The 21,201-nt window shown below is 40.7% G+C and overlaps 2 protein-coding genes across 2 annotated transcripts; one reads left to right on the plus strand and one right to left on the minus strand.

Annotated features, from left to right (window-relative positions):
- The first annotated feature begins 6,329 nt into the window (after nt 1-6,329).
- Nucleotides 6,330-11,002, plus strand: LOC138596264 (sialic acid-binding Ig-like lectin 12). The gene is made up of 7 exons (XM_069667890.1): nt 6,330-6,357; nt 6,625-6,993; nt 7,499-7,804; nt 7,906-8,166; nt 8,376-8,466; nt 9,156-9,195; nt 10,273-11,002. The coding sequence occupies exons 1-7, from the start codon at nt 6,330-6,332 to the stop codon at nt 10,510-10,512; spliced, it is 1,335 nt and encodes a 444-aa protein (XP_069523991.1). The 3' UTR covers nt 10,513-11,002.
- A 911-nt stretch (nt 11,003-11,913) lies between these two features.
- LOC138595621 (phosphoenolpyruvate carboxykinase [GTP], mitochondrial-like) lies at nt 11,914-20,348 on the minus strand. The gene is made up of 7 exons (XM_069666952.1): nt 20,243-20,348; nt 19,792-19,979; nt 19,414-19,576; nt 19,095-19,310; nt 14,774-14,911; nt 12,704-12,799; nt 11,914-12,457 (listed from the first exon to the last, which is right to left on the minus strand). Exons 1-7 carry the CDS (start codon nt 20,346-20,348, stop codon nt 11,988-11,990), a joined length of 1,377 nt encoding a protein of 458 aa, XP_069523053.1. The 3' UTR covers nt 11,914-11,987.
- Between the last annotated feature and the right edge of the window lie 853 nt (nt 20,349-21,201).

The raw sequence follows: 21,201 nt of genomic DNA on the forward strand, positions 1-21,201 counted from the left end.
ATCAGTAACACACTACGCCGCCAGGGACTCAAATCCTGCAGTGCCAGACGTGTCCCCTTGCTTAAGCCAGTACATGTCCAGGCCCGTCTGAAGTTTGCTAGAGAGCATTTGGATGATCCAGAAGAGGATTGGGAGAATGTCATATGGTCAGATGAAAACCAAAATAGAACTTTTTGGTAAAAACTCAACTCGTCGTGTTTGGAGGAGAAAGAATGCCGAGTTGCATCCAAAGAACACCATACCTACTGTGAAGCATGGGGGTGGAAACATCATGCTTTGGGGCTGTTTTTCTGCAAGGGGACCAGGACGACTGATCCGTGTAAAGGAAAGAATGAATGGGGCCATGTATCGTGAGATTTTGAGTGAAAACCTCCTTCCATCAGCAAGGGCATTGAAGATAAAACGTGGCTGGGTCTTTCAGCATGACAATGATCCCAAACACACCGCCCGGGCAATGAAGGAGTGGCTTCGTAAGAAGCATTTCAAGGTCCTGGAGTGGCCTAGCCAGTCTCCAGATCTCAACCCCATAGAAAATCTGTGGAAGGAGTTGAAAGTCCGTGTTGCCCAGCGACAGGCCCAAAACATCACTGCTCTAGAGGAGATCTGCATGGAGGAATGGGCCAAAATACCAGCAACAGTGTGTGAAAACCTTGTGAAGACTTACAGAAAACGTTTGACCTCTGTCATTGCCAACAAAGGGTATATAACAAAGTATTGAGATGAACTTTTGTTATTGACCAAATACTTATTTTCCACCATCATTTGCAAATAAATTCTTTAAAAACCAGACAATGTGATTTTCTGGATTTTTTTTTTCTCATTTTGTCTCTCATAGTTGAGGTACACCTATGATGAAAATTACAGGCCTCTCATCTTTTTAAGTGGGAGAACTTGCACAATTGGTGGCTGACTAAATACTTTTTTGCCCCACTGTATTTGCTAACAAAACAATATTAAACTTTTTGAACTGGATATAAAAGGAATTTAGTGTTGTTCTACATTGAATTTAACAACAACATCTAAATAACAACAAATATTTAGATGCAGCAATATACCTTGTCTCATGACACTTTCACATCTTGCTGCTCTGATGTCTATCTGTTGACTACTATAACATCAGAGGCGCAATGTGCTCCCTCTCTATATAGTCTATCACCTTGGGTGAGAGGTGAAAGGTATCTCTTGTTCTGCTCACACGACTTGGAGATGATGGCTCAGTCAGCTTTACCAGGATGTTTTGGTATGGAATGAAGCACACATCTTTTGGACCTCGCTTTGGATGAAACTGAGTACTTGGCCCATTTGGATGGAAGAATTCCACCTTAACATCTTGGTGTTGTGTATCTGTAGTGATGACTTTTGCCAGCCACCAGTTCTTGTCATATATTACTGTAAGCCAGTCTCCAGTCTCCATGTGATCTGCTGCTATCTTTGTGTGAACTCAGTGCAGTCCTTTTGACTGTCCCTCCAATTCCGTCTGGTGCTCCCTTGCCGTGAGAAGTAGGAAAGAAGTTCCAAGTGGCTCTTTTAAAACCAAATCTTGAAGGAACATCACATAGTAGAGAGAAATTTTTCTTGTTTTTAAATTGTTTACTTGGACCATCAGACCAGAAGTGGATGGTGTGAGCACCAGGAAACTTGTCTTTTATGGTTTTAAGGACAGGGTCCATGTACGCCCGGATGGAGGCAGCATCCTGACGCTTGGATTCAGACACAGTTCAAAAGCCGGCCTTCTCACTTTTTGTGAAAAACATGCCAGTGTGCAGATTGAGTTGGGGCGGGTTTTGACCAAAATGGCATGATTGTACTTCTGAGCTACATTTGCATTTCCATGCTTCTGCGAAGTCAACATGCACGATCACATTGTTTTCTTCACAGTTGTCTATCATAGCCTGCTAGATAGGGAGTGTGTCTATGTACCCTCATCAATGTTCCTTAAGCCCTAAGTTCCCTGAACTTAACCCTGATTGACCCTATAAAAGCCATAAAAAGCAGAGAATCCTATATTTATTACAGTATTTATACATTATTAGATAAGGTAATACACTATTTATATATTTAATATAATTAAAATGACCTGAAACCACAAAAACATGATGTCTTCATATTTAATGTCAACTCCGTCATCGGCCTGTCACCACCGTCAGACAGAAATTCTGACGGAGTTGACATCTGACGGAGCTGACCTTAGCCATTTCTTTCACAAAACAAATGGAGTTCATGTAGCAGCCATTTTGATTTTAGCTCGATGCTAGCTGCTGATGCAACTTCAGGAGACTATAATGATCTAAAAATTTCAAACAATTTCTTCAGAAATTGGAACACGGTGTTGACACATCATGGTTGTGACGCATGAAATATTAACATTACAATATAAACTACTCTAAAACTATACAACTTACTAGAGCCTGTCTGCCATTGATGCACTCTGCATGAGATGGAATGTGGAAAGGGGTCCTTCAAAGTGACAACTGTCCCTAATATTGCCTGATTTTATTAGATTTTAATGAATGTCTGACGGTGTTGACAAAAAGTGGGGACACAACTTTGAAATCTTAAAAATCATAAATGTGTCATTGAAAAACAATTTTGCTCTGACATGAGAAGTTATTAAGTGTTGTTTTTAATGAAACAAGCTCTTTTTAACCATTAAAAAAACATTTTCATCCATTTTATTACATATGAATGATTGAACCCTTGTCTTGGGACACGCTGTTTTAGATGTATTGAGAAGACAGTAAAGGCCATTAGTTAAATATAATAATGATCAAATGAAATTGAGGGATATACTTGTGTTGAATACTTTCTATTATTCATCCCTCATATCATCTACAATTGAAAATAATTGTATTTTTAAACCTGATAGCAGTTAAAACTGCTGGACATGTTTTGTCCCATGTCTCAAGAATCAGTGTTTTGTGACTTAATTAAACAGAATGCTGATGAAGACAGTCAACAAAGCAGACAGAGACAGACAGAAAGAGGGGGCGGGGCCAGAAGCTGTGCAGAAAGCAGAGGTGCAGGTGTGTTGGGGGGGACTGAAGCAAAGCAAAGTGATCAGAGTATTTGTCATTGTTTTCGAATGTTGCAATAATAATATGATGGATACAACATCACCTGTTCTGCCAAATATCCTGTGAATGAAGGAAAAGATCCGAAGACAGCAGAGGAGACAAAGACTCTCAGTGTTTCATGTGAGACAACCAGAGTTTGTTATTGGATCCTGTCAGCACATGATGATTTATGCAATGTCAGCTGTTTTTAATGAATAAAGTTAATCTCTCTTTTTCCTCAGATGCTCCTAAAAACACCTCAGTGTCCATCAGTCCATCAGGTTTGGTGTCAGCAGGTGAGCAGGTGAACCTGACCTGCTCCAGCAGAGCAAAGCCTCCTGTCAGTCACTTCATCTGGTTCAAGATCAGCAAAGATGGACCCATGAACGTATCTGAAGGAGAGTTTTACAGCTTCACTGTGACTGATGGAGGAGTTTATTACTGTGTGGCCATGAATGATCTCGGTAATCAGACGTCATCATGGATTAATTTAAATGATGCAGGTAAATGTAGAACTGTAGTGAATCTGCTTTATCCAACACGCTCTCTTTTCTCTTCTGTTTGCTTATTTAACCCTATAAAGCAACTTTTACAAAGTTCTTGCACCATTATGTGATACAATAAATGTAATTAACAAGTTTACACTTTTAGTTAAAGGTGGAATTAAAGTTACAGATTTTTCAGAGACATAACACCTTCCATTAAACAGCAGGTGACCGTGCTGTCTTGTTACAGGTGATCCAGAGTTTGGGGTTGTTGTCTACGTCACAATGAAGATCCTGGGAATTGTAATGCTCTGCAGTACAATCATCATCTTTGAGTGGTGAGACAAACTTTCCGACAATATGTTCATGACTTATTGGTCTCTGTACAATGTCCTTAAAACACTGAAAGTAAACTTTTATTCCTGTTTATTAATTCCATCTTCTTTCTTTCAGTTGGTTTAGATCAAGATGCTGCAACAAACCAGAGAAGGTGAGCTACTAGCTGAGGACAGGTTCATCATTCTTTCAACAATAAAGGAATAAAGCTTTTATTGTGAAAGAGCAACGTTTTCTGAGTGTGTGTCATTAACACTGAATAATCATACAGAAGAATTCCTTCAGAAACAACAATGTTTAGATATCCATGTCTCCATTACATCAGTGACAGGAGAATGCAATGGAGCCAAATGTCATTAAGGAGAAGTGATCTTACTTTATATTGACTGATTGGTTCACAGAGACAAACTCTCAGTGCTGCTGGTATTTCTCTTTCAGCTGCAAGTCACAGCCGAGCGCTGACACCACTCCCTCTGTGTTGTGTTATTTTCACAGGAAGCAGTAGAAGCAGACGATGTGAACAGAGTCATTGAGATTCAAGCATCATGAAGGAGAAGAGGACGACATCATGTTCACCATGAATAGAATACTTCTCTATTTCTCGTCCTCTAATTCTGAATTATGAAATGGTATTACTCTGCAGCAGATTGGTGACATGAACAAAAGATGGAATGTAAATAGGACAGATGTTTTTATTCTTTAGCAGATAACTCAAATATAATATACTGCAGCTTCATCTTTACACTGTGTAGGTCTGTGCTGATTTGTGTTCTTGTTATTGTAATTCTCTTTATTTGCCTTCATGCTGTTTTCTTTGGATTCAAAATATCTAATTTTCGAAGAGAAATTAGGATGATTGAAATGAGACATTTGAGATGATGGAGGAGCAGAAAGTGTGAAAACGTCTTATTGATACATCAAAACAAACCTTTTTTTAGGGTTTTTACAAAGTTTGTTTTCCATTATATAATAAAGAAAAAGTCTTTGTTCACACAATTTGCTATTTGTCTTTTTATTTGCTCCTCTCATGGAGTTAATGAATAACTCATCAGTCACTATCATTTCATCATATGAAAAGCTTGTGAGTCGGCAGGACGAGGAAAGCTGTCTGCAAAATGTTTCGTAAGTTCCCCTTGAATGCATTTGGTTGTATTTTTTGTGGTAAATAATCATGAGGATTAATATAATCCAGCTGTTGAATAATCTCTACTTTTATTGACAGGTGCACATATTACAAACATTATAACACAGTCAGCAGTTTGCTGAAAGTCCTTTAAGAGAACTTATCATTCATTGTGAGGCACATCAACTGTAAAAGCTGCAGCATGCAGTCGACTCGTCTGGTTTCCATCAGTACTTGACGTTCTCATGCTGAAGATGCTGCTGTAAGTGCAATGAAACATCAGCGTGAAAAGCTTCAGGTTTCTCACTGTGTGGTTAATGAACCAAAATGAGTCAAAGAGAAGTGGTGGAAAGTAACCTGATGAAGAGTGCTGAGAAAATACTGAGAACTTTAAGTACAAAGAGGAAGTTGTTCATTTATTCAAAATATATTTTATATGTACTGACAAGATAAGGCCTGTGGCTCACACTAAATATATGACTATATGAGTGTGTGCTACAAACTAAATATTTATATTACTGAACAATGAAAATAAACTACCAGTTACTCATCTGGTAGAGCACGTACCATTTAAAGCTGAGTCTTTATCACAGCGGACCGAGTTCAATTCTGACCTTGTCCCTTTGCTGTCCGTCATTCTCTCTCTATCCCCCCTTAACTGTCCATCTTTAACTGTCTCTACCCATCCATCCATCCATCCATCCATACATTATCTACTCTGCACATATTGACAGCAGCTTTTCACACTCACACCTACGCCTACGGGCAATTTAGAGTCACTAATGAACCTGACGAGCATGTCTTTGGACTGTGGGAGGAAGCCAGAGTACCTGGAGGGATCCCAGGCATGCACAGGAACATGCAAACTCCACGCAGAAAGGTACACTTCGTCCGAACTGGGGTTTATACTAGGAACCTTCTAGCTGTCAGGCAACAGTGCTAACCACTGCACCATCGTGCAGCCTCTGTCAACTTCCTCGTTCACAGGGTGAGAGCAGGAAGGATGAAGACTTCTTGTAGTTCTGCCGCTTAGCAGGGAGGTTACTGGTCTGCTGCAGTTCTGCTGAAAGTCACACATTTTAAAACATTGTTTCTCTTCTTTAGCGTCTCGCAGCATGTTTGGTAAGATCAAATGTTACTGCTTTTTATGTTTGAGCTTTTTATTTAGCTGCTTTTTAGAAACACTATACAAAAAAACATATTTCATTTCTTCAAAAGGAAAAATGCTTTGTTTAACAGATGCTTTGATTAAGACATTGAATAGTAACTTATTATCCAATCCAGGTGATGGGTGTCCTTGCAGTCCTGTGTGTGAACATGTTGACAGCCAACATGTTACAGAGTGTCTTCTCTCTTTCAGGTGAGCTGTTTGTTCTCTCACTTTTATTTAAAGATGTTTAATGTTCACAGTTTGAACTTTATGTAGAAACAAGCAGGAAAAGAAGAGCAGACAGAGTTACTTTCACCTGTTCATGTTCTGACTGCAAAGTGAAGTGTTTTACACTGATGTGTTAACAGCACAGTGAAAAAGACCAGCATGCAACACATTACCTCTTAGTTTATCATCAACATTTTCTTTGTGCAGATTTTGCTCTACATTATAATAATCATGAGTCTGGTTTTACAGATGCTGATTGTCGGACTAAATGGTCACACCTCTCTGTTACGACACCGAAGAAGATGAAAGCACTGAGTGGATCTTGTTTGCAGATCCCATGTAGCTTTAGGGCTGAACCAGAAACAGACTTGATCAGCACAAGAGAAACATTTGGAGTGTGGATTAAAAATGACAGCAATCTAAACAATGCGATTTATAACAGCAGTGAGACAGTTAACACCTATCCAATGAAGATCACTGGAAACCTGAAAGAGAAAAACTGCACCACTCTGTTTTACAACTTAACCACAACATATACAAACACATACTACTTCAGAATGATAAACTGGCCATTCAGAGCAACAGCTGTTTGTGATCCTCTTCAAATAACAATTGAAGGTAAGAGAGATTTGTTTTTATCAGTCACTTTATAATGTTGTTGTTTGTTATAAACAGTGAAATCAGTTTCTTTTGTCCGAATAGAAAACTTTTTATTGTTATTTTACTTTGTCATCAGTTTATATTAAACTGAGTCTGTTGTTACAGTTTGACATTAAAATGGTCAAATGTAAGAATACTAAATAGAACAGACTTAGACTGTTCACTTTCAAGACAGAAGTCTCGCCGTCTGTGACAGCTGCAGAAAAAGTGATGCCATTTTGTACTCCTTTTTTATTGTAAAACTTTGTCATCACTTCAAATTCTGGTTAAACACTGAGTCTGTTGTTACAGTTTGACATTAAAATGGTCAAATGTAAGAATACTGAAAAGCAGAACAAACTGTTATTTATACTTTGTTCGCTTTCAAGACAGAAGTGTCGCCGTCTGTGACAGCTGCAGGAACAAAGTGAGTACATTTAAATGTATGCCTCAGTGTAAAACTTGTGTCTAATTTAAACCACAGATTCTCCTCGGAGCCCCAGCATAGAGATCTCAGGTGATGTTAAGGAGAGGGAGTCTGTCACTATAACCTGCTCAGCTTTCACTCCCTGTCCACACTCCCCTCCTAAACTCACCTGGAATCTCCAACAACACTCTCACAACAACATGGAGGAAAACACAGATGGAAACTTAACAACTAAAATCCAGGAGACCATCACTCTGTCAGACAAACATGATGGATACAACATCACCTGTTCTGCCAAATATCCTGTGAATGAAGGAAAAGATGTGAAGACAGCAGAGGAGACAAAGACTCTCAGTGTTTCATGTGAGACAACCAGAGTTTGTTATTGGATCCTGTCAGCACATGATGATTTATGCAATGTCAGCTGTTTTTAATGGATAAAGTTAATCTCACTTTTTCCTCAGATGCTCCTAAAAACACCTCAGTGTCCATCAGTCCATCAGGTTTGGTGTCAGCAGGTGAGCAGGTGAACCTGACCTGCTCCAGCAGAGCAAAGCCTCCTGTCAGTCACTTCATCTGGTTCAAGATCAGCAAAAATGGAAGCATGGTCGTATCTGAAGGAGAGTTTTACAGCTTCACTGTGACAGATGGAGGAGTTTATTACTGTGTGGCCCTGAATGATCTCGGTAATCAGACGTCATCAGGGATTAATTTAAATGATGCAGGTAAATGTAGAACTGTAGTGAATCTCCTGTTTTGAGGCAATCTCATCCTTTTCCTTGTTTCTGCTGCTGTGAAGCTTTGCTTGTTCATTGTGTTCATATTTTGACTATAATGTAATTTTTACAGCATTTGTATGAAACGGTTTTATAGAAATAATGGCAACATTTTTTACGTTTTTTGGTCACTTGGTTTCTTGTACTGTTTTATTAAGGAACAGAGAACTCTCTACTCTGGGGTTCAGCTCTTGGAGGGATTGTTGTCATCATACTCATCATACTCATCTTCCTCACGGTCTCTATCTGGTAAGTTTTGCAAAACTACGTTCCTAAAGAAATGAGTATGAGTATGCAATCTTCTGTTTCTACAGCAACAGAATCTCCACCTTTACATCTTTGTTCTGTTAGCATGACTCAAGTTTGACAAAGCTTCTTTGTTATTGTCAGTATAACCTACCTATCTTCTACAACTAGCTTCTAACCTAGATTTGGCGTGATTAATTATTAATTATTATTTTGCAGTATTTTTTTTATTTATTATTTCTTTGTTTGTTTTATTTTGGCGGTCTAATAAACTTGAAACCAATGACTGTATGTAAAAATGGTCTCCATCTGCTCTCATTGTACAAAATTGAAGCCAAAATACCCCGAGATGGGCACTGCCATCTAGTGCTGGTGTTGTTTTTTGGAGCCAGAGAATGCACAGTAAGGATCTCAGGGTGGAGCTGCTGTTCCTCCTCTACTCTGCTAATCTGGAACAGATCAGTTGCAGGAGCCGTATGTGATATTGATCGTGTATTTTGATTTTATAGTTTCACTCATGTCCCATCTGTTAACATGGAGGAGGCGGGCTTTATGACCTATACTGCAGCCAGTAAGCAGGGGTCGCTGGAAATATTTTGGCTTTCCTTTTAGGAGCTAACATGTCGTCCATCTTTTTAAACAGTCTATACCTGAAACTGTATACTTATTATGACCTCTCTAATGTCCTCCAGGTGGTTTAAGTCCAAACATCAAACTCCTCAACAGACTGAGGTGAGAATAAGCTGAACTGTGTGTTGTAATGAGATTTTATAGTATATCTGTCAACAGTGACTCTGGCCTGATATGTAAAGCATCAGTCTTTAGACTCAGCAATATTTAAGAAGTTAGCGGTTAGTGGTGGGTTAAATATTAGGAAACACAACCAATGTGACAAAACAGCCTGTAAGCATCACTCTAACACAACTATCAAACAAACACAATTTTTTTGTCGTTTCAGTTTTGATTCAGAAAGTGTCTAAAGATAAAGCAGATTTGATTTAATCAGAAAGTTATAGATAAATGCAGCTTAAGTTTGGTTTTGACTTGAGGAAGCTGTTTCTTTATTGTCAAAGGGATCTCGATATATTCTTAAAGCATATCAGAAAGATATTTTGGCCAGACTTTAACATGATTTATAAACAAAGAGCAAAACTTTAAATTCTATTCTGTAGCTAACTGGAGGCAGTGTTAAGATTTATGCAAAGGAGGAATGTGCAGCAGCAGTTAGAAAGTCAAACTTAGCCTAGTTATAGTCTACCATAACTTTACTTGTTTATATGGTCTAAATAATACATAAAAATAATGCTCTAAACTAACAATTTCTTAAATGGAGAAAAGTTGTTATAAAATATTTACATCAAGTGACTGCCAGGTGTAACCAACAGTCAAAGATTATACTAGCTGTTCAGAGTAAAGAGTAACGTTAGTAACTTGGAAGGAACAGCTAGCTGGCGCATTGGATTAAAATGTTATTTGAGTACTTGGGAGTCCTAAATAACATTTAACAAAGATAACACATCAAGTTAAAAAAGGTTATACCGTCAACTTTGTCCTAACTGAATATCCAAATGTCAGATATGTTAGCATAGCATTAGTTCATTTTCAAGTGTGAAGTTAGAATTAAAACTAGTGTGTAAGAAGAAAACAAGTAGTCAGAGCAACCATGAGCATGAGCATGTAGAGGCTGAATAATAGAGGCCCAAGAATCAAACCCTGGGGGACTTCATTCAAATTAAATATCACTAATGGAAACAACAAGACTCCTGCATTCAAGATATGTCCTGAAAAGGTATTTGATTTATTTTTCAGAGTCAAAGAGATGGCGTGCTGGCTCTTCAACAGTCAGCCAGCGTAACAGAGGACAACATCCACTACGGAGAGATCAACTTTTCTGCACGTAAACCTGAACCCGTCTCTGTCTCAGTGCAGGACAGTGGACAGCAGCAGGATACGCTGTATGCAGAGGTCAAAGTGTCTGAGGCAACAAACAGCTTAAGACAGACTGCTGACAGCCCAGAGGACCTCTATGCTCAAGTGAAGAAAAAATGAGTATTGTTTTAACACCACATTTAGTTTAGTTTCCTAATATGCAGTCATTTTGCTTTGCTTACACAAGATGTTTTATGTTAGTTTATTACTAAAACAGGAAACTATACACTTTTAAAAACAATTCAAGGAAAAGGTATGCCTAAATGTTCATTTAGAAAATGCTATGACCAAAATAACATGGCTAAGTTTGTTTGATTAAAGACAGGAGACATTCAGCAATCACAATCCATATAGTAATATGTAGTATATAATTAATCACATTATCAGAGCTTGTATTTGCGTTCCAACCTTGTTGCTGTGTTTAGTAATCTGCATGTCACATATGTGCAAGAGAAAGTTGAATCGTCTATAAGGGACTGTTGAGAATGAATTATAATAAACTAGACTATCAATCATTTTAGTTTCAGTTTTGCAGTATTATCATGTGTAATAAGGCATTTTAGTCTCATTTACGTGCCTATTGTGTATTCACTTTCTTTCTTAATTTGTAAACCACATTTTCATTTGTATTTTAATTACTATAAAAATGAACATGAGACATAGTTTCTGTATTTGAAGATATTTATTCATTGCACAGTAATAAAAACCTTGGCTTCTAAAAATACCTAATAATCTCAGTCGCATTTATTGGTCCAACATTTTTACATAATGTGCGTAAACATCACCTGAAATCAAGGAATTTAATCACAAACATTACAAAAGTGGAAAGATGAATTATGCATAGTAATCCTCGGGCACAGGGAAATCAATATATTGAATAGTTAAGGACTTCTGGTTTATGTATATGTAAATACCAAGTTTAACTCAAAATGAGGGGCATTTCATTAGACTCTGACAGTAGTGCATTAAAGAGCTAACGCTAAAATATATTTTAAATCTTTCTGTGAGTAAAAATGTTAAAACCTAATCTATTCTTTGTCAGAATTTTGCAAAAATAAAAAAATCTTTGGGTATCAGCCTGTAAACATTAGCAGCCATGAAACTGTATTGTTAAATGTCTCAAAGGCACTACAGGGCCATGTTGATGTTGCTTCAGTATCATGCCCAGTTATGTGAAAGAACAGAGGTAGAGACGTGTGCTTCTCGAGCTTCACAGAAATCTAACCTTCATGTTGTAAGCCAAACCTCCCTCCTACCACCAACCCAGCACCAGTCCCTCAGTGTTGCAGCATCTCTGTCAGGTAGTAATCAAAAGGTGGGGAATGCATCTCAGATTATTATCTTCTCTAACCTCACTGACTGTGTTTTCATGCAAAGAGAAATAACATCTTTCTTGCTTTTCTGAATTATTAACGATTAAGAATCCCAGTTTTTATGAATAAACCCCAAACAGTTTTCTAACTAACCGGGTTCAGGTCTAAATTCTCAGTGTATGTGAACTCAGCCAGTGACTCTGATTGCGCCCAAATAATCTGAATCCTGTTTTACTAACGACTTCCTCCCTGTTTTTTGATGGACTTCCTGTCAGTAGGTTTTTAATTGTGCACTCTGTCCTCCAGTGCCTTCAGCTCAGCCTCCACCTGAGCTGGCAGATCAGCTCCAACTTGCTGAGTGAAGTAAGCTCTTAACTCCTTTGTCTCCTTCTGCCAGAAAGGCGCAGGCACGTCAAACAGAGCACCCATATCAACATTGCTGCTGAGACCTGTAGTGTCGATGGCGCCATCTTCTGGCAGCCAGCCAATAATGCTCTTCTTGGCTGCCTCATCCTCCCTCTCCCGGCTGCAGCGCTTGAAGATCCACTCCAGTACGCGGGCGTTTTCGCCAAAGCCGGGCCAGAGGAAGGAGCCGGTGGAAGGGTCCTTTCTGAACCAGTTGACGTGGAAGATCTTGGGCAGATGAGTGGGGGCCTTTCGGCTCTCCATGCTCAGCCAGTGAGCGAGGTAGTCGCCAAAGTTGTAACCGAAGAACGGGCGCATGGCAAAGAAGTCATGCATGATCACCTTTCCTGAAGGAAATATGAAACACTTTAGATGTAGTAATAGTCACTTCCTTACCACCCCATTATCATAAAAATGTCTTAAACAGGGAAATTCAGTAATGTTTGATGTATAACAAGTGATGACAAAAGATAGTCACAAAAAAAATTGACCATGAATGCTGCAACAATCAAGTCTGTTTTCAGATCTGTAAATCAGCACTAATATATGTAAAGGATTTAGACTACAGGAAAATAATGTGTGTGAGGTTGTACCTTGATGCTCAGCAGCTGCTGTGGCTTGCGACCTCATTGCTGCTCCAACAAAGACTCCATGCTGCCAGTTTAAGGACTCGTAAACCAGAGGGACTCCTGAAACATAAGCATGCTATCATTTTCTTGCACACTTAGTTTTGTGTTGTAAGTGTTGACACCCCATGTCAATATCTAATAAAGATTGTAGGTGTAATGACTCAAACATATGTTAAAAGGGACATATTTTAGCTATGCCATCAATCTTCTATTATTCTAATTAAATCATATTGGATAAGTTTGTTTAATTTTTAAAAGTATATACATATTTTAATTTAATTATTCTTCAGAGCCTCTCCGTCTTTCTGAAACGAACAAGTCGTTTTGCCATTGAAAGGTTTGACCATGACAGTATTTGGAGTGACAGCATAGCCCCTCCCCAACGTGTGCGATCCCACGTGAGGAAGCGGCCGCACTGCACAGTCACTCCGAAGTTGTAGAAAACATGGCTGCTCTAGGATCGGTTATTCGGCCTTATATGTACGAGCCCGAATTGGCAGGAGGTATCGGAAGTTGAAATCTTAACTTGACAACAAGCTAGTGAAGAAGGCAGCCTGAGGTGAATGATGATTGGTCGATTTCAGTGAAAGCAAGGTTCTACGTAGAAACCTGCAGCTGTTATGAACGGCCTATTTCAGAGGCTACCTTTATAAAAACTATTCTGGAATTCTGGAAAAACACGGAATTATGGAGTTTTTACTTTTTCACAGTGAACAATAAACACCCAAAAATGTGAAACCCATACAAAATGTGTGAATATCCATTAAAATGAAACGGCCCCTTCAAAGAAGAGAAGATCGTACTTTATTGATCCCCAGAGGGGAAATTCAATAGAAGTCAGCACAAACACCGTTGTCAACAAGGACTCGAACCCAAATGCATGACTCAGGAGGCAAAAGTAGAAAATAAACAAATTTTTAATTATTAAAGTGCAACAGAAAATCACTCACAAGGAGGAAAAAGGTCACTATTAAAGAACAACAGAAAATCACTCACAAGGAGGAAAACCTACTGACAAAACCAAGGGCTTGACAAAGTATCAAAATAAAAGTACAAAACCTGACAAGACGGGCATGGAGCAAATGCTGACAATTCCTGAAGTGATGACGGCACGGAGCTGGTTTACTGGCACAAGAGACAAGGGAGCACAAAGACTAAATAAACTTAGGAGGTGAGGCTAATCAGACACAGGTGAGACAATCAAGGGAGCAGGTGAAAACAATCAGGGCAGGGCACATAATCCAACAGGCGGGAAAACACACAAAGGCAGGAAGTAAAACAAGACAAAACATACATAGGGCTACAAAATAAAACAGGAAACACTAAAAACCAAACTCAGGACTGTGATAGTAGAACTCATGCAGAAAATCTCTAGACAATAAAACACAAATGAATTACATAACTAAACAAGACTAAATCAAGACAAGAACACAATATATTAAATACAAAATTGAACAATGAAAACTCATGACAGGGAGACAAAGTGACATGGTTAAACAAGAAATAATAATTGAACACCCAAAATACAAGAAAACCGGAACTAAACTAGAAACTCATGACAACCGTTATGTGAGGAAGGCCGTATACAGTATACTTTGTATTTGATCCTCTGTTGTTCAATTTATATCCGTGGCTTTACTCTGAGATCTGTTTTGTGCACACTATTTCATGGCTCAGTTTCAGTCTGAATTAAACATACAATAGTGGAAGGAAATGGCAGTCATGACTGTAATATCGCTTAAACTTTATAGAAACTACTTGCAAAATATCTTTCCTCCGTTCCTCTATTAAAAAATGTTTTGCCTTTTCGTTTCCCTAATTAATTGTTTATAATATATCTTGCCTTTATCTCTCCCAGACATGATATTTGTAGACTTCCTTTTCTGGTTGCTTTATAACAAGGTAACTTCACCTTTTTAATCTTCCTTCCCTCTTTGCCAGTCACACCACTGATGACTAAAAACTACATGTTTAAAATGTGAAATCATGTGAAAATGCTTTTATCAACACTTATGGAATGAGATGAGCACCAACCTTCTGGCCTTCTGCCACCGAAAATAATGGCATCGATGGGGACGCCCTCCTCACTCTCCCAATGGGGGTCAATGATAGGACACTGAGCCGCTGGAGCACAGAAGCGGGAATTGGGGTGGGCACACGGAGTCGAGTTTCCTTTTAACAGATGTTACGGCCTCTCAAACTAAGTATAAGACAAAACAAAGGCTCACAATGAGGACCGCAACATATTTAAAAAGGACGCCACACAACAGAAGAATGTTTGAAAACCCACAGGGTTTTAATTTGTTTATTGAATAAAGAATCAGAAAATCATCACTACGAAAATAAGTGATAAGGGAAAAAAAAGGAGCTGGAGACCCCGGCCAAAATGAACAAAAGTGGGCAAGTACTGGGCCAGCCACGCAATGGACCGTCGCTCCCAGCACCTCCCCCTAAACTACCTAAACTGGGAAAATCATCATAAAACAAAAGACGAAATAACTAGACTACCGGAAATCTCCAGCCCAAACTAAAACAACAAAACCCCAACAATATAAAAAAAACAAAAGAAAAACCCTCCTCACCACGAGGTTGCTGTCTGCGTGTGTGTGTCTGCCCTCCTCACTCTGCTCTCCCTGCACCTCTATATCTCCTCCCCCTCCCTGAGCGCTCATTGCACTCAGGTGCGCAGCAGGCAGAAGGAGGATGGAGAATCAGAGACACAGGGAGAGAACTGGCCACACGTAACACCCCCACCCTAAGATGATAAATGTGGACACAGTAGACATTTTCATTAAGCGCGCGACAACGTGTCGGCCAGGACATTATCTCGGCCCTTAATATGCCTGACCTCCACATTGAAGGACTGCAAGAAAAGAGCCCAGCGCATTAATCGAGTATTTGTGTTTCGCATCTGATTTATGAACACGAGTGGATTATGGTCAGTGTATATGATAGTTGGCGTACTGGCAGAACCGACATAAACCTCAAAATGCTTCAGTGACAATACGAGAGCAAGCGCCTCTTTTCCAATGGTAGAGTACACGCGTTGGTGCCGATTAAATTTTCTGGAGAAATACGAAACTGGATGCTCTACTCCATCATTCCCCTCCTGAAGGAGCACAGCACCCGCCCCCGCATCACTCGCATCAACAGCAAGTTTGAACGGACGATCGAACGCAGGCGCAGCAAGGACAGGAGCGTGAGTCATCAAAGCCTTAACACATTCAAAAGCGCGCTGACAATTGTCTGACCACTGAAACCGAACCTTAGGGCTCAACAGGTCAGTGAGCGGAGCCGCAACAGCAGAAAAGTTTTTACAGAAGCTTCTGTAATATCCTGCCATCCCCAAAAAAACAGCGTAGCTCACGCCGAGAAGTCGGAGCAGGGAAGGACAGGATAGCTTCCACCTTTGAAGTTACCGGCTTGACATGCCCCCGGCCCACAACTTTACCCAAGTATGTCACCGTAGCTTGTCCAAATTCGCACTTCGCCAGATTCAGTGTGAGATTAGCATCACGCAGCCGGCCGAACACTATATGAAGCTGCCGAATATGCTCGTCCCACAAAGTGGAGTACACAACTATATCATCAAGATACGCTTCAAAACCTGAAATACCGGACAACACGGTATTAACTAAACGCTGAAACGTAGCAGGAGCATTACGCACGCCAAACGGCATAACAGAATATTGCAGGAAAGCATCAGGGGTCACAAACACAGAGATCTCCTTTGCCCGAGGAGTCAAGGGCACCTGCCAATACCCTTTTAACAGGTCAAGTTTTGTTACATAATTGGCACTGCCGACATGATCAACGCAGTCCTCAACCCGGGGAAGAGGAAAACAGTCTGCTTTAGTAACCCCATTCACTTTACGAAAATCCGTGCAAAACCGGTCAGAGCCATCAGATTTGCCAGCTAGAAGACACGGTGAACTCCAAGAACTCGAGCTGGGCTCTGCAATGCCATTTTCAAGCATGTAATCAACTTGCTTCTGCAGACGTAGACGCTTATCTGGATTTACTCTATAGGCATGCTGCTTTATCGGAGGAGAATCCCCCACATCAATATCGTGTTGCAGCACATGAGTCTGAGTTGGAACATCTGAAAATAATGAAACGTGACTTTTTATTAAACTGACCACATCCTCACGCTGTAACTCAGTTAAATGCAGAAAACACTCATCAAGTTTAGACAACATCTCCGAATTATTTAACCGTCCTTGAACGACACCACAGGACGGACCAGAAACATCCTCATCCGGAATGTCTGAAGCAGTCGGTGTCTCAGCGGGATCAGCACTGGACAGCAACGCTTCTACCTGAGCCTCGTCAATAAGTTCAGCACTGGACAGCGCCAAAACTGTTTTGCCCTCCTCAGTCACAGAAGACAAAGGGGCAGAGTCTCTGTCCAGGTACGGCTTCAACATATTTATATGGCACAATCTGCTTTGCCGTCTCCGCTCCGGAGTGGAAACTATGTAGTCTCGGTCACTCACTTTTTTCTGTACTACGTAAGGGCCCCTGTAACGGGCCTGCAGCGCAGAACCAGGAATGGGCAACAACACCAACACTTTATCACCAGGACTGAAACTTCTACTTTTAGCGTCTTTATCAAACCATGTTTTCATTTTTGTTTGGGCAGCAGACATGTTTTGCTTTGCCAATTCACACGCGCGATGAAGTTTGAAACGAAAATTACTAACGTAGTCAAACAAATTCTGCGGTTTGCTATCACTCAGCCATTTCTCCTGCAAGAGCTTGAGAGGGCCTCGCACAGTGTGCGCAAAGAGCAACTCTGCCGGACTAAAGCCCAGGGACTCCTGAACCACCTCACGAGCAGCAAAGAGGAGGAGATGGACACCCTCGTCCCAGTCTTTGTTAACCTCCAGGCAATAAGTGCATAGCATAGATTTTAGAGTCTGGTGGAAACGTTCAATAGCTCCCTGGCTCTCTGGATGATATGCACTTGAAAGCAGTGAGTAATGTCAAGTTGTTTCATAACTTAAAACATAACATGAAATTGGATCCCTGATCAGTTTGTATTACTTTAAGTAACCCAAACAAAGAGAAAAATGTTATCAGTGCCTTTGCAACAGTAGGGGCCGTGACTTTGCGCATGGGAATGGCTTCAGGAAACCGAGTTGCAGAACACATAACGGTCAAAAGAAACTTATTACCAGCTTTTGTGCGTGGAAAGGGACCAACACAGTCTACAAGAACGCGCTCAAACGGCTCACCCACAACTGGAATCGGATAAAGAGGATATGAAGGAATACTCTGATTCGGTTTACCCGAAACTTGGCAGAAATGACATGTTTTGCAATACTGCCGCACATCCCGTTTCAGTCCTGGCCAGAAAAAACACCGCAAGATTCGGTCATAGGTTTTATTAACCCCTAAATGGCCAGCAAGCGGATTGTCGTGAGCCAATTTGAGGACCTCATGTCTATACGTTTGCGGACTTACAATTTGTGTCACAACACTCCAATCATCCTGTGTGGACACATGCGATGGTGTCCATTTACGGACGAGCACATCGTCTTTCAAAAAATAACGTGTGGACATTTTCTCAACTTCATCCCCTGGAACAACAGCATCAAAAGAAGAAGTTAGTGACGAATCACGTTTCTGTTCAACGATAAGCAGCTCCCGTGACATACACACTTTAGAGCTAAGTTTCTCATCGGAAATGGATGAAATGGAAGTGACAACGGATGGAGAAGACGGAGCAGGAGGTGAAACAACTGGCAAAGAAGCTAAACATTCAGTGTCATCCTTCATGAAACTATCCCCTAATTCTACCTCGCCTACTTCATCAGTTGGATCCTGCTTCTGTCTTTTTGACATTGCGCGTGTAACAGCGCAAACAGTAAACACCTCCGGAAAACTCTGCTCCAAATCATAGAGATGTTCAGAAAGAGGAACAGCAGTTACTTCAGGATTTAATAAAACTTTACCCCCAGCCAAATCGTTACCCAGGATGAGAGATACACCATCTATGGGAAACTGTGGACTTACTCCTATCACTACAATAGTTATTTTACAATCGATGAACATCCAAATATAAATATCATAGATAATATTTAGTCTGATCTTTAGGTCACTAAATGAAACACATTGTTTTGGCAAACCTGTAGATGGCACTGAAAACTCAGTGGGTGTTACTTTTATTCCTTATGTTAGATTGATGTATTCACAGTCTGTTGTGAAGGGGATTAGCGTGACTAATTCTTCAAGTTTAACATAAAGCTAACCTGCTCTGAAATCACATCAGTAAAACTACTGTTTAGTGCCTGCCTGTCAGTCTATAGGCTATATTGTTTTTATATAGCCTGGAATGCCAGGTTGATGTTACCTTTCTTCCAGGTTTTGCCGTGCCAGTCTGTGAGGGTGACCCCGGCTGCAGGGAGGTCAAGGCCCTCCCACCACACTCCTCCATCGCTGGTCTCGCCAACATTTGTGAACACAGTGTTTTTGGCAATGGTGGCCATGGCGTAGGGGTTGGTCTTGTCTGAGGTGCCGGGAGCCACGCCAAAAAAGCCGTTCTCTGGGTTGATGGCTCTCAGTTTACCTGCAGAGACGGAATCATCATACAAACAAATTAGGATTTGCTAAGATACCGATGGATGAAAAAAGTATTCCATGTGTGTGAACCTTCTCCTCCTCCCTCTCACCTTGGCTGTCAAATTTCATCCATGCAATGTCATTGCCTACACACTCAACCTTCCAGCCTGGCAGAGCTGGTTTCATCATGGCTAAGTTGGTTTTACCACAGGCGCTAGGGAAGGCCGCTGCTACGTAACGCTTCACTCCCTGAGGGTTAGTGATACCCAGGATCTAAAGAGAAGGAGTGGGCAATAAAAATGTTTATTAATCATTCTATAATTTTTACTCAACCTTTTGACCAACACTAATAAAAGAAGGACCACTACAATAGTCTACACTAGATACACGAAACATTTAGCTTAAGTTTTAAGAGCACAAAATAAACATCTTGCAAGTTTTACCATCAAGAATTATGTCAAGCATTCAGGACATCATCACACACTCACCAGCATGTGTTCAGCCAGCCAACCCTCATCCTTGGCGATGCGGGAGGCGATGCGGAGGGCAAAGCACTTCTTCCCCAGGAGAGAGTTTCCTCCATAGCCACTGCCGAAGGACATGATCTGCCTCATGTCCGGCAGGTGAGATATCAGCACTTTCTCTGGGTTACAGGGCCAAGAGTTTACCAACGGTGCTAGAGAGGACACAGACAGAGTATAATGAGAGGGATAGTTAGAGTTGGTGAAATGGAATAGGGATGATGACGCAAATAATGTAGAAGACGAGTTAAGAACCAGAGATGACAGAAAGGAGATGGGGTTGGATGATAAAGAGATGTATAATGTATAACCAGAGTAGGGCCAGAGAGAGAGAGAGAGAGAGAGAGAGGGAACATGTTAGCTTTTTGGACATTACAAAGCAGTCAGACAACTTGTGTCAGGCTCTTGGATTTTGTACCTTTAAGTGGTAAAGGTCGTCCCAAAGAATGCTGACAGCGGACAAACTCTGTTCCTTCAGCCAGTTTATTCAGGACAGGAGTGCCCATGCGCGTCATGATCCCCATACTGGCAACAACATATGGCGAGTCAGTCACCTTGAAGGAAAACAAAATGTTTATTTTAGGGCTGTCAAGGTTACATTCCCTTTAACGCCACTAATTATTTTAACGCACACGCGTTCTATTATTCTGACCCTCCGCCCGCCCCGTAGTTTGAGAAATCAGGAACCGATGCAGCTGCAATGTTGTGGATAGCATGCAGAAACAAACGTGAGCAGAAATGGATAAAGAAAAGGGTCTTTTAAATGACAAATTCAGCCTCAAAGCCCTGCTAGATGGTTCTCTGGACAAGACCGTTTTTACTGTCGATTTGAACCGAGTTACCACCGGCAGTGTTTCTGCTATTTTGCCAGTTGTTCGCCCGCTCTCCTTGTTGAGGAAGCGCACTGAAACAGTGACATGAGTCACAGGACATCAGGACGCTCTCTGTCCGCACACAATCATATGCAGTTCTGCGCAATGTAAACATTCCTACCGTGTATCACCGTATGTCCCTATTGTAAATGCATTGATTGGCACTGTTAATAAAGCTTATAAAAAGGTGCAGATGTCATTCGGTAACGATCGATGGATCGTTTTGATCGCTAAGTCATTAATAATGTCCCTCGTGCACACGCGGCTCACGTGCTGTGAGAACTGAATTGGGAGAGAAAATATTTAACTTTTGTGACTTAATTAAACAGACTGCTGATGAAGACAGTCAACAAAGCAGACAGAGACAGACAGAAAGAGGGGGCGGGGCCAGAAGCTGTGCAGAAAGCAGAGGTGCAGGTGTGTTGGGGGGACTGAAGCAAAGCAAAGTGATCAGAGTATTTGTCATTGTTTTCGAATGTTGCAATAATAATATGATGGATACAAC

Source organism: Semicossyphus pulcher, unplaced genomic scaffold (genome assembly GCF_022749685.1).
Source record: "Semicossyphus pulcher isolate SPU_LCO1_2020_fin unplaced genomic scaffold, fSemPul1.0.p SCAF_18, whole genome shotgun sequence".
NCBI lineage: Eukaryota > Metazoa > Chordata > Actinopteri > Labriformes > Labridae > Semicossyphus > Semicossyphus pulcher.